Source organism: Heloderma suspectum, chromosome 4 (genome assembly GCF_057233095.1).
Source record: "Heloderma suspectum isolate Gila_16-S chromosome 4, 16-S_ref, whole genome shotgun sequence".
Classification (NCBI taxonomy): Eukaryota; Metazoa; Chordata; class Lepidosauria; order Squamata; family Helodermatidae; genus Heloderma; species Heloderma suspectum.
In genome coordinates, this window is record NC_139461.1 from 146,086,094 (window position 1) to 146,099,968 (window position 13,875).

Consider the following 13,875-nt stretch of genomic DNA (forward strand, 5'->3'; position numbering starts at 1 on the left):
TTTTAATCCCTGAAGATATTTCATACTTTATTATTTGTCTTTGGGTTTGGTATAAAATGCCCCAGCCATGTTTGAACATCTGCAACCAATAGTTTTTACTACTAAGTGATATCAACTTCATTGTAGAGCCCCAATATCTGTGAGGGAGTCAGATCTGGTGATAGAATAGTTTCTGATCCCTAGACCACTTTTTTAGAGAATACAGTGGGCCTAGAGCAAGGATGGGATACATTTTGCATGCCCCCCCAGAGCCACATGGAGCAATGGGTGGTGGGTCAGGGGCTATACCCATGACACCATGTACACCCCGTACACAGAGACTCATTCCACCTACCCATCCACTCCCTCCTCAGCATGCAGGGATGGGGAAGTTTAAACCTCCCCTTCCTGCAAGCTGAGATTGTGCTGCCTCCCCTCCTGATTCTGCTGCAGAGGAGGGCGCACAGGGATGACTCTCCTCACAAGTCCCATTTCCCAGCAGAACTGGGCTCCTACCAGCTTGCCAAACACCTGTTAGGCAGGCTGCTGGGAACCCAATTCTGCTGCAAAACAGGGCATGCAGGGGTATCTCCTCTTGTGCCTTGTATGGCGGTAGTGGCGGCAGTGCAAGGGGTGTGGGGAACTGGGAGGCGAGGGCATCCTCAGGGGACTGTACAGGCAGCCTCTGAGGGCCACAGGTTGCCCACCCCTGCCCTAAAGAATGTAGAATTTGATCAGCCCTGCAATATACAATTCACATTTTCTCCCAAATACAATGTTACCATGTGACATTTGTTGGAATACACATATACACAAATTCTTCAGGTATTTGTCTGGCAGGTACACATTTTTCTACAGTGTTTTACTTCTTCATTTGTACTTCTTTTATGCTAAACTAAGCCTTTACTTTGTGTGTGTGTGTTTAAAAAACATTCTTTTATCTTTAGTGCTTACTGGTGCCAACCCCTGATCTGGGATAAACAACAGAGCTAGATAAGGACTGCATAGCCAGCAAGAGAATTAAAGTGAGCGCATGAACACATGGAAGAAGTGAAGTCAGTGCTTCTCAGATGGCAGAGGGAAGTTTTGCTGCTTCTGAACTTTTTAAATATTTAAAATAATAAATTGAACGAGATCCTGAGTGCTGTGCCTAGAAAGTGCTCTAGGTTTTTCTTAGAAGAAAAAAGAAAGTTCACTTCAAAAAGGGTACTGTAGAGATCGAAAAGGTGCAGTTTGATTTAGCCAGACATACACCTTATCTCACTCCAGATGCACCTGCTCATTACTTTGCTTCCAAACCATATGGACCCACATGCAGGAGATTTCTTGATGATATATGATATACTAGCGTTAATCTTTCTATGATGGAAAGTTTCAAACCTTTCTTTGGCATTTTGACACGTTTCCGTTTTCCAGTTCCCCAGGGGGATGCAGGCCTATGAGGTACGGCACAGTGACTTCATCCTTCACTGTATCGCTAACTGCTCTTGTTGCAGCAGCGCTTTCTCTCAAGATAGTGAATGTGCACTTGCACCTCACGGGCAGCAGAAGAATGTCGCTATTGTCATAGACAGCCTTGAAGCAGATGGTATCTTCCGTAAGATTATGGAACTTGCTGGACAGTTATTACATTTGCCTCCTCGTGCATAGTCTTGAGATCCCCCTTTTCAAGATGAGGCCCACATCAACCTCCCTCAGGACAGGATCAGATTCTATTAATATAATTTTGTGTTGCGGGCAGTCATTGTTCTTTTGAAATAGGGATTTCTTCTTTAAAAAACAATTCAGTTCTCTCCCGTAAGCCATTTTATTTCCCCAGCTATCCTTTCTTTGCTGAGATCTACTCATGCACAGCTGAAATCAAGGCTGGAAGTTCCCATTTGGCTGTGCCCCTCCAAAACATGCAGCAGCCAGGGTGGCTGTGCTGTGACATCGCTCGTGCCCATCCTTCTCGAAGACCTGGTTGGGGAGCACAGAGAGAGGTTTCCTGTAATAACATGGCCAAAAACAACGGCGATTTTGCACACTCCAGAAGGTATGAACGGCGTACGTACAGTGCCACTGTGCGTGAACACAACAGAAAGCACACCAGACAAAATATGTGTCTGCGCTCCTACAGAAAAGAAGTGATGGAAAGCATGGATACATGCTGTGATGAGAGAAAAGATGTTCAGTGAAAAGTGTGTGTTGTTTGTGTTTCAGGACCATGTCAGCAACAGCACAAATAATATATAAAACATTTATTATCCCCCAACAGTACTATTTGTATGCAAATTTTTATTTTGTCTTCCTACTTTTTTAAAAAAGGAGCTACAGAGAAGGGAGGGGGAGCAAGCTGTGCCTGGTCAGTGTCCCCACCCTTTTTATCTCTAGGCCTGGAAATAGCTGACAAGGGCTTCTGTCAGGGCCGGGCTAGCATCAGGCAGTGGGGGCTGGTGGCTCCAATTTTGGTGGGGTGTGATTCCATTCTGGGTTTCAGTCAGGACCAGCAAGAACTCTAAAGGAGCTATCCAAAGTGCTGAACCCTGTCCCCAAAATAGATTCAGAGCCTTGGATAGCTCATTTAGAGTTCTGGCTGGTTCTGTCTCAAACCCAGAATGGATCGCCAGAGAAATCAGAGCCACCAGCCTCCACTGCATCAAGGGTAGGCATGCCAAGGGCCCTCACCCCAGCAGAGGCCCACTGACAAGATGGCCCTGGAGGAGCTCCTCCTCTTCACCACTGCAACCTGCTTGGTCACTGGTCTCTCACTCTGGTCCAGACAATGGTGGTGGTGGATGCCTCTGCCTCCTGGCTCCCTGGTTCTCTGCCTCTCCAGCAAGCAAGGGGGAGCAACGATGAGGGAGAGGCTGAGGAGCAAGAGCAGCTGGTGACAATGGCGGTGAGAAGGGAGGCTCGCTGAGGGAGGGGGCCCACTGTGGGTCTTGCTCAGAGGCTCTCAAAAACTTGCTTTTTGATGGTCAGGGCAAATGATATCCCACCCGCCACCCACCCCAAAAGAAGAAATGTCTTGAAATAAAGGACAACCATTGAATGGTGTAACTCAGAAGTGGGCAACTTCTGCCCCTCCAGATAACTCCCATCATCCCTCATCTTTGGCTATTCTGGCTAAGGCTGATGGGAGATGTGGGCAAAAACATCTAGAGGGCCACAAGTTGCTCACTTCTGGTGTAACTCATGTGTCTGAGGTAGATTTAGCCCCACATGGGCTTCGTCTCTTGGCAGTAGTAGTAGTGTGACTGCTTCTAACTGCCCTTCAAAAGTACTCAGCAGCCCCTTCCTTTCATGAGGTACAAGGTTGGAGGTTGGTAAAAGTCAAACAGCAGCACTGAGGTCTAGCCATTTTGAGGTAAAAAGAAGCAAATTGAAGGAGGAGGCCACCACTCTCAGATAGAAGCAGCCCCACGACTAGTGCTAAGAGACAAGGCCTACACAGGAAACAGGCCTCATCTACCTCTGACACAGGACTTACACCATTTATCCTCAAGACATTTCTCCTTCCCTTGTGGGGGGCAGATTTCACTGGCCCTGATAGAAGCTCTTCTCAGCTATTTCCAGGGCTAAAGATAAAAAGAGTTGGGGCACTGACCAGCCACTGTTCACTCCCACTTCCTTTGCCATGCAGTCACTCCTTTTTTAAAAGGGGGAGGCATTTTTAAAAAAATTACAACCCTATTTTCAACCAGTACTGGTGCACCACATAAGAGGACGATTGTGGGAGGATGTCAATCTGAAAGATAAAACTAGCTTTCATACTAACCTTGCATTCTTCACTCCCCTCATCTCCACTCCTGTGTAATCTTCATTGTCGGTAAAGAAAGATGCTACCAATAGCAGATTTCCTGAATTTCCTTTAACAAATAAGCACAAAACACCTCAGAAGCGAGCTTCACATGCAGCCCAATCCTATCTACACACTGCAGGAGAGAGCAATGGCATTGAGAACTACTGATGTAATCGTCTCAACCAACGGGAGAATGTTTTGCTCTACCGGGGAAATTTGAATCTTTAAACAGTTTTTTAGAACAATATACTTCATGTAGGACTTAAAAAATCACAATACTAGCTAATGGTGAGCTACTAAGTGGAGTAAAACTACTAAAAATGCAAAATGAGATTTAGGAGAAATCTCTGTTGGTATACATCAACCAGAAGCTGCTTGCAAATGAGTGTTATGAGCTGGGCTTTCTTTTCTAGAACTCCAGTACATCCTTCTGAACTTTTAGAGTTCCCCCACTTTTAAGCTTCAGAGAGTAACAATTTAACCCCTGGTGTGGTAGCCTCAGGAGAAGTAAAACACTGAAAAATTCTAAAGGAAAAGTAGTGAAGGAAAAACAACACAAAGTCCATGGTACCTTAAAGACTTAACACATTTCTTGTGGCAGAAGCTTACATAGGCCAGAGCCCTCTTGGTCAAATGCATGCATGCTCTGGTCTGCAAAGCTCATGCCACAAGAAATGTGTTAGTCTTTAAAGGGCAACAAAAATTTTACATTTTAAAACGTTTTTATTTAATATTTGTTGTCTTGTATATTGAGTACATTTATCATGTAATGCCTGTTGCTCCTCCATGGGGAACCCTGAGACTGTGCACACCGATTTTGTCATAGAATGCTCACCAGAGCCCTGGCCTACTAAACTTCACTCCTTCTGAACTCCTTTCAAGGACAGTGTACAGGGAAGCTGGCCTCCAGACTTTGGCTGCAATCCTAGGCTCACTTTCTTGGAGTAAGCCCCATTGAACTCTGTGGAATTTGTAGGACTCATGTTCAAATCAACATGCAGAGGATTAGGATTGTAAAGCAGCATATATAAATGCTGGTCAGGAGTATACCAAAGAAGATTAAAATATTGCTGCAAGGAGGAGCATGGTCTTGGTCTGGTCAGCTTAACGTCTGTTCTGGGTAAAATGGTGGAAAGTGTTATTAAACATTATCAACTATACAGAAAGACAAGTCTTGCAGAAGGAGAATCAGCATAGCTTCTGCAGAGGTAAGTCCTGTCTCATTATGCTTTTAAAGATCTTCTAGAGTGTCAGCAAGCATGAGGATGGGGTGGGGTGATCAGGTGGACATTGTTTACTTGGACTTTCCAGAAGGCTTTTGACAAATTCCCTCATCAAAGAGACTCGTTGAGTAAACCTAGTGGTCATTGAAAAAGAGGGGAGGCCATCATATGGATAGGTTAAAGAACAGGAGACATCAATGGACTGTTCTCAAAATTGAGGGGTATAAAGAGCAAGATCCTCCAAGGAGCTGTATTGGAACCAGTGCTTTTTAACTTGCTCATAAATGATCTGGAGTTAGGAGTTGTAGCAGAAATTCCCCAGAAGACCTTTGTATATCGAGGAGATAGTGTGACATGCTACAACTGCTTCTTTAATGCCTGAAACTCCTGTGAGACCTTCAAAAATCAGGTCTTTTAGGCCTCTTTAAGAGCCTTCTAGCTTCTTGGCCTGACTCCTTGTTCTGCAAACAAGTTAGGATAGTATGGCCTTGGAAGGCAAGGAGGATCTCTTTGGCTGCAGTCCACCTGCTAATTTAGCTTATCTTTTGGGTAAGATGAAAAATGCCTAAACATCATGAGACCATCACAACAGGTGTGATTGATTAGGGAGCTGTGAAAGACAGCACATAGACACAGGAGACTTTGGGTATATAAGACCCTCCAGAGCATCACTCAGTTGGAGCTTCAGGCGCAGACTCGGACCACGTGGAGGTGCTGTGCATTGGCCAAAAGGAGTCTCTCCGCTGTTATTATCCCAACAGCAGAATGAAGGAGTGAGGTATCTTGCTCAGCTTTGATCTACAGCATCCTATGTTTAGTTGTAATATTCTCCCTGCTAGTTAAATCAGTCTTTGACTCTTACTCATTTGTGTAGTCATTAAGTCTGAATCCTAAAAGAACCTCTTTGCCTTTGGCAAAACAGGAGTGAACAGTGAGATGGGCAAAGTCTGCTGATGACAACCAAATATTTAGGATGGCTAGAGCAAAAAGGGACAATGAAGAGCCCCCAAAGGATCTCTCCAAACTGGGGGAAAGGAGATCAAAATGACAAATGCAGTTCAATGTAAGCAACTGTAATGTGACACACAGGGGGGTGGAGGGATCCTAATTTCACATGTATGCTAATGGGGTCTGAGCTGGAGCTGGAGGAAAGAAATCTTAGTGGCGAATAGCATGATGAAACTGTCAACCCAGTATGCTAATCTCATAATGCCCTTATACAAAACTATTGTGTAACCACACTTGGAATACTGTGTCAATTCTGGACACCACACCTCAAAAAGGATACTGAAGAGCTTGATAAGGTACAGAAAAGGGCAACCAAAATAATCAAAGGGCTGGAGCAACTTCCCATGAGGAAAGTTTACAGTGGCTGGAACTGTTTAGCCTAGAAAGGGGGAACATGATAGAGGTGTATATAATTATGCATGGTATGGAAAATGTGAATAGGGAGAAGTTTAATACTAGAGCCCAGGGTTATCCAATGAAGCCGATTGTGGGCGATTCAGGACAGATAAATGAAGTACTTCTTCACACAGTGCATATGAAATTCACAAAAGATGTAATGATGGCCACCAACTTGGATGCCTTTAAAGGGGGATTAGACAAATTTGTGAGGGCAAACGCTATCAGTGGCTACTAACCGTGATGGCTACATATTACCTCCAGTATCAGTAGCAGCATGCCTTTCCATGCAAGTGGCAGGGGTGCTGTTGCATTCACATCCTCCTTCTTGGCTTTCCATAGGCATCTGTTCAGCCTGTGAGAATCATAGAATCATAGGATAGTAGGGTTGGAAGGGGCCTACAAGACCATCGAGTCCAACCCCCTGCTCAATGCAGGAATCCAAGTCAGAGCATCCCTGACAGATGGCTGTCCAGCCTCATCTTGAATGCCTCCAGGTTGTGAGAACAGAATGCTGGACTAGAGAAGCTTTTGGACTGATCCAGCATGGTTCTTCTTATGTAAGCAGGGCTGGGTAAGGGGCTTGGGCAAAGCTCTTATAAATCCCAAGGGGAGGGGAGTAAAAACAAACTGAATGCCACACTGAATGCCACTTGATAGCAGGGTCCTAAAACTGGAGGATGAATAGGACTTTATTCTTTGAGGGGTCATTCCCTCAAACCACTAGATGCTGCTACACAATTTGGCTTCTGTGGGCTTTTACCTTGTATACCACCTAAAATTAATCTCGAGTTCCTAACAAGGAACCTTAGTGTTTCACTTAAGTATGGGTAAGTACTGGATTTTATATTTGGGGGGAATTAACCCTTCTGCCCCTCTTTGTCCCAGTTTCAGTATAACCTGAAACTTGCATGACGTGAAGGCGCCTGATGAAGACATTTGGAGATCTTAAAAGCCCATAATGCTGTGCACATTGGGTTGGTTCTAATAAAGTAGCCAACCTGGTGCCCACCCCCCCGATTTCAACTCACATCAGCACAACTCAGAATGGTGAGTGGCTATGAATGCTGCAGGTTGTAGACCAGAACATCTGGAAGTGTGAGGTGGGAGAGGGCTGTGATGGGCACTGCCTGACAAGACGTGTTGATTTTTTTCTTATGGCCATCATTGCTTACTTTGTTTGCATCAGATGAAGTCCGCCCTTTCTTCCTCCACTCCATCTTAACACAGGGGCCGATGCAGACTTTAAGTCTTCAGCACCAAATCAGCTCCTCCCTCCTCCTCACACTCCCAGTGCTGCTTAACATCCAGCCTGATGAAGCGTTCTGGAGAACTCAAAAGCTCACTGTTTTGTGACGTTTTGGTTGGTTCTAATAAAGATATAGCCCAACTGTGAATTTTGGATTTTTTTATAGATTAACATAATTTTCAGGATATAAATCCTACCAAAGTAGCTTACAAGTAACATACAAATAATAAAATAACAATAAACATGGACATGAACCGGATATGGAACAACCGATTGGTTCAAAATTGGGAAAGGAGTATGACAAGGCTGCATATTGTCGCCCTGCTTATATAACTTATATGCAGAGTACATCAAGAGAAACACCGGGTTGGATGAATCACAGGTCGGAATTAAGATTGTCAGGAGCATTATCAACAACCTCAGATACGCAGACGATACCACCCTAATGGCAGAAAGCGAAGAGGATCCAAAGAGCCTCTTGTTGAGGGTGAAAGTGGAGAGTGCAAAAGCTGGTTTGAAACTCAACATTAAAAAAACGAAGATCATGGCATCTGGCCCCATCACTTCCTGGCATATAGAAGGGGAAGAAATGGAAGCAGTGACAGATTTTACTTTCTTGGGCTCCAAGATCACCGCAGACAGTGACTGTAGCCATGAAATTAAAAGATGCTTGCTCCTTGGGAGGAAAGCTATGGCAAACCTAGACAGCATAGTAAGAAGCAGAGACATCACCTTGCCGACAAAGGTCCGTCTAATCAAAGCTATGGTTTTCCCAGTAGTAATGTATGGCTGTGAGAACTGGACTATAAGGAAGGCTGAGCGCCGAAGAATTGATGCTTTCGAACTGTGGTGCTGGAGAAGACTCTTACGAGTGCCCTGGACTGCAAGGAGGTCAAATCAGTCAATCCTACAGGAAATCAACCCTGAGTGCTCATTGGAAGGACAGATATTGAAGCTGAAGCTCAAATATTTTGGCCACCTAATGCGAAGAGAAAACTCCCTGGAAAAGACCCTGATGCTGGGAATGATTGAAGGCAAAAGGAGAAGGGGACAGCAGAGGATGAGATGGCTAGATAGCATCACCGATGCAATGAATATGAACTTGAGCATGCTCCGGGAGAGAGCGGAGGACAGGAAGGCCTGGCATGCTATGGTCCATGGGGTTGAGAAGAGTTGGACATGACTTAACGACTGAACAACAAAAACAAACATCATAAACAAATAAAAACTCATAACATCCCTCCCACAGGGCAGTAGACGGTCGGGGGGAGTCCAGCTGGACCAGGCTTCTTCACCAGATCTTCTTCAACTGCCTCTCTCACCTATTTTGTTTTTTTCTACTGAACAAAGAGGAACTTAGCAAAACCAAAGATTTTCAGCTCAGTTATGCCATTGATGTTTTAATAATGGAAACTGCTTCAAATCACCACTAGAGGGTAGTATAAACAATTCATTTGATTTCTAAATATATTTCCAGTTTCCAGTTCATAAGATAAGGATGCATTCTGTTCTGCGGTAAGTATATTGAATTAGTTACCCTATAATATTTTTAATTTTTCTTTTTTAAATGTTTACTTCCTCGCCAAAGCTGGTTTTAATAGCTAGGTCCTTATGCAGATGTGTATATTTGATTGAAATGGAAGCAGGGTAGGAAGTAGATTTTTAAATATGTATTGCAGGACACAATCTTATACAGAAGATTCACCAGCTGAAAGACTAGAGGATTTGTTGGGAGCCCCACTACACCTATGGAAAGCAAGATATTCTGCTACTAATGTGGTGTAATGGTTAGGGTGTTCAACTGGAACTGGGGAAACAGGGGTTCTAGTCCCCTCTCAGCCATGAAGCTCACTAGGTGACTTAGCCTAACCTACCTCACAGGGTTGTTGTGAGGAGAGGAGGAGGATAACGTATGCTGCCTTGAGCTCACTGGAGGAAAGGCAGGATATAAATGCAACAAATAAACAAACCATTACCACTGCTGGCCAAACATTCATGAGCTCTTTTGCCTTGCAGGGCCACAGCCTGGATGCAGGAAGCAGAGCAAGCTGACACCATAGGCACAGCGTTCCACTGTCACCCTCAAGGAGAAAGGGAATTATGCTCACAGTCACTGCAATCTCACACCCTCCCCCCATCCCACGGGGGGGGGGGGTGGGCAGCTGAGCACTCAGATGGCACCACTCCCTCTTCTCTCCAACTCCTTTACAAACACCTACTAGGCATCCAGGTTCAGAGATGATGTGCTCCAGCTGTTGCCTGTGGCTCATTACTCTATCCCTGTGTATTACTCACCACAGGCTGCTCTCCCACAGGTACAGAGGATCCATCCACACCCTGTTCTGTGCAGACCGAGAAGGAGGCTCACATCATGACGAGGATGCTCCCAGGTGTTCCTCCATAGGACTGCAGATCTGCTTGCTCCAGGCAGGGTTCTGTGCCCTTGCAAGCTCTATGAAGGACAGTTATCAAGAGGGAAAGTGTTCCTAGCATGGAGCTGGTGTGATAAAGGCCACTGCACCCGCCATCCATGGAGTCACTGACCAAGGCACAGAAGTCCTCTGGGGCGACCGGCTGGCAACCCCACACATACCTCTTTCCCTTTCAGGAGCTCCTCCATCCTGGACACTGATCAACTGAGGCTCTGACATTGCCACATGTGTTGTTGCTTTGTTGCCAGGGACTGACAGCTAGGGATCCCTCTTCCCCAAGCCAAAGCAAGGCCTCACTTCGGCCAGCCTCAGGGTGGAACTCTGGGTGGGCTCAGGGGCAGCGGCCCCTGTCTGCTCTACCAGGTACTCCATGCCATGAGAGAGCAGGCCTCTCTGGGTGCACAGATGGGGTGCTGCCCGGGTGTACAAGGCAGCCAGCTGGGGTGGGGAGGGGAGGGGAGGGATGGAAAAGGTGATAAGACCTGCTGGGATTCTACCCAGCAGGGCCAGCCTATCAGACTCAATAGCAGGGTAGGTGGGCTGGTCCCATGAGTTGCCAGGGAGAGAGTTGGGCCAAAAGGGCTGGCCGGCCCATGCAGACTGTTACTGATCCATGAAGCACTGCTCCTGATTGACTGAGGTGTCCCTTGGGGTGGTCCCTGTCTTTCCTTGTGTGGTGTTATACCATGGAATTGAACCTGGGATCCGGCATAAGCTCTTCTACCCTGCCGTCCCTGTGCTCCTGGTATATATGATGGCTGGGGGCCAGGGCAAAGGCCCCATGATGTGATTCCTGTGTGCTGCTAAGGCTGAGTGATTAAGAAACCCTGTGCAATGTGGGTTCAAGCCCCCAACATTGTTTTTATGGGGCATGCAAAAGGGGAATGGGGCTATATTTGTCCCTTCCCTCTGATGATGCTGGAACACACATCTGTTTCCTAACCGTCATGGGAAGTTGTTCCATGGCTCACTTGAATCAGAGAACATATTGGCTCTGGAGAGATTGGCCCTCAGAGAGGACTACCCAGTGGTGCTGTCCAGGGTGCTATCCGCCTTGCTGGACTTTGCTTCACTGCCTCTGCTTTGCTGGAACCTGAACTCTCTCACTGTGAACCCGCCTCCCCATTGAGCTACTGCTGTGGAGCAGAACAGAACCACTGTGACCAATGCTTGGAACAGAACAGTCTGTGGCTGCTGTTGTTGTGTGTTCTGGCTCCTTCCCTTGGCTACTTGGCAGAAGACACACACACACACACCCAGCGGGTCCTGAGCCTCTGTCCCAGGATGGCTGTGTGTGCTCTCTGCAATTGTCCTGCCCAGGGAGCAGCTATATGGATGCACTGTATCTTCCCCTTTGTGTGTTGTGCTCATGAAACAGTGGTTGTGAGCAGTATAGGGAGATTTTACCCCCTGCCTGTTGGGGGTGCCTGAGAACTTCTAAAAGTGGGAGTGTTATTCACTGTGCCACAGCAGAGGGGCAATGTAGGTTGTTGGTTTCTTGGGGACCTGGAGCTTGATGGAATGGGGGTGCCATGCTGTGGCAACATGTGTGTGTGTGTGTGTGTGTGAGAGAGAGAGAGAGAGAGAGAGAGAGAGAGAGATATGCTGGCAGTGTGTCCCTGCCATCATGAGTTCATTGGCTGCCTCTGTGTGTGGGTGACATACAGGCATTTTTGCTGGCACTAGAAAGGTTCAGCCCATCTTTTTTCAACCATTCATGGAGTTGGGAGGTCAGGGCAAAAATGCCCTCTGACAGTTAACAATCTTTGAGGGAGAATGAAATTCTAAAGAGCCTTTGCCTGTGTGTGGCCGTACCCTAATTTCAAATCAATATGTGATTCCAGAGGCTTTTTTACTTCATTTTTAAAGCTCTTTTCCTTAACTTGTTGCCTCCTTTTCCCCTCCCCTGGGTGCTAGTGAGATTTGCCCAGAGAAGATCATGGAGAAATCAAGGATTTTAGAATAATGTGACTGAGCAGCAGTCCATCCAAAGAAAAAGCAGAAATAAAAAAAATAGTTCCTGTCTTTGGCACTCAATATGAACCTGGAAGTTCCATCTCCTGACAATGGCTTAGTTATTCTTTTCTTGTTTATTTCTACAGGCTCAACTGCTACCAGCATTCAATAAATCCAGGAAACGCACAGGCCTTTGGGTTTTGCTGTTTTAAATGTGTTTTTCCTTTAATTTACAAACGTATGTACTCCTGCATACACAAGGAATTCCATGATTTTGTAGAAAAGTTACGTAGTAGCCAGCACCCAAGTTTGCTATTCAGGGGTTGCTTTTGGAGTTTCAAGGGATGTTTTTGCTCTTTTGAGCAGTGCCTCTTTAAAAGAAAGAAGGTAGCTGCTTTCTGAAATCTCAGATAAACTATCCTTTATCTTTAATATTGTTCAGTGCTTAGGAGCACAGACGTGTGACCAGAGGCTTATATTTTTGCTTTATTCTGTAAGAGTTTCTCACCAGCACGCCTTTACACACTTAGGCACTAACTTAAAGAGAACCGCATACAGTTCAAACCACACTGTTGCCTCAATAGAGCAGATTTTGTTTCTAGCAAGCATTTCAAACACTACTGAAGGCAAGCTTGTTTCACAATGCACCCCTTACTTTCTTTGACTTTTGTAGTGCATATATTATATTACATTGGACTAGTTTGATTTTAACTGCCCCTTTAGTACAAAGGCTCCAGTACAGCAAGGGAGAATTGACACACAGAGGCAAGTTTCCTTGTGCAGACTACATGCACTACATGCACCGAGGGGGACACACAATATATATAAATGGTTCTGCCCCAAGTCCAGGGTTCCATGAGTACAGAGCTGTGAGCTTTCTTCTGTACTCATGGTCACTGGCCTCCGCCCAGTTAAGCAGACATTGTCATGACCCCCAGCCTCAAGCAGTGACAGGACATTGACAGAGAGGGGGTGGACAGATGGGTAAGGATGGCTGATGGTAAATCAGCTGCTCTGACAGATCTGTCCAGGGTGCTGAAGTACTTCTCATGTTCCCCATCATGTAATCAGTCTTTGGTTCAGCCACTGCCTTACCGACTGCTCTCACCAGCAACTTGAAACCTCTTGCTGCAACCATTTGCACACAACCCTCTTGTGAGCATGGCCTGATCACAATTAGACAGATATTATTCACCATTTGTTCAATAAAGATATGTCCCTCACACTCTCTGGATCACACAAAATGTGCCCCATAAACCTCTTCCAAATGAGTTGCTGGGCTGCCAGCAGTGTGTATCAGTGGCTAAAAGGGTTGTTTGTCCATGTCAAGAAATGGAGACAACAGCTGCATCTGTGCTGATACCACCTTTGTCCATGCTAGGGTCCCATTCACCTTCTTTCATGGTTTCAGACCCAGCTCTTGCAAAGGCAAAAATAGAACCTTAGGATAATAGCCAGAAAGAGCAGGTCTCCCAATAGTTCCCTCCTTTTTCAGGAGCTGATGAGCTGAATCCCCACCTCAGACTCTTCAGGTTACTAGTCCAAAATGCAGAGTGAGCTTGTGATACTTAGCATGAATCAAGCCCTAACCAATCAGGGGGTAACTGGACTGTTATTAAGCCACATGGAGCCTTCCCCTCTGGAGGTCCATCATTCTCTGTAGCATTACACCTCTGGAAAACATCACACTTTGTGTAGGAGCTCTCAGAGGCATTTGGTTGGCAGAATGCCAGATTACATAGACCTTGGTTTGATTCAGCAAGGCAAGTCTTATGTACTAATGCACTGATTCCTGGGCCTGCTGCCAAAGGCCCACATCCTTTGAGGGAGGGAGGGCGAGTACTACTT

At 45.9% G+C, this 13,875-nt stretch overlaps 1 protein-coding gene across 1 annotated transcript in view; it reads right to left on the reverse strand.

Moving 5' to 3' along the window:
• Positions 1-13,875, reverse strand: part of LOC146347518 (uncharacterized) — a 20,166-nt gene continuing 6,291 nt past the window's right edge. The window contains exons 3-5 of the mRNA XM_084851532.1: positions 6,649-6,745; positions 3,740-3,830; positions 1-1,938 (exon numbers count right to left, since the gene is read on the reverse strand). Of these exons, the coding sequence (XP_084707658.1) occupies positions 1,824-1,938; positions 3,740-3,830; positions 6,649-6,745 (303 nt within the window). The 3' untranslated portion in view covers positions 1-1,823. The remainder of the gene's footprint in view (positions 1,939-3,739; positions 3,831-6,648; positions 6,746-13,875) is intronic.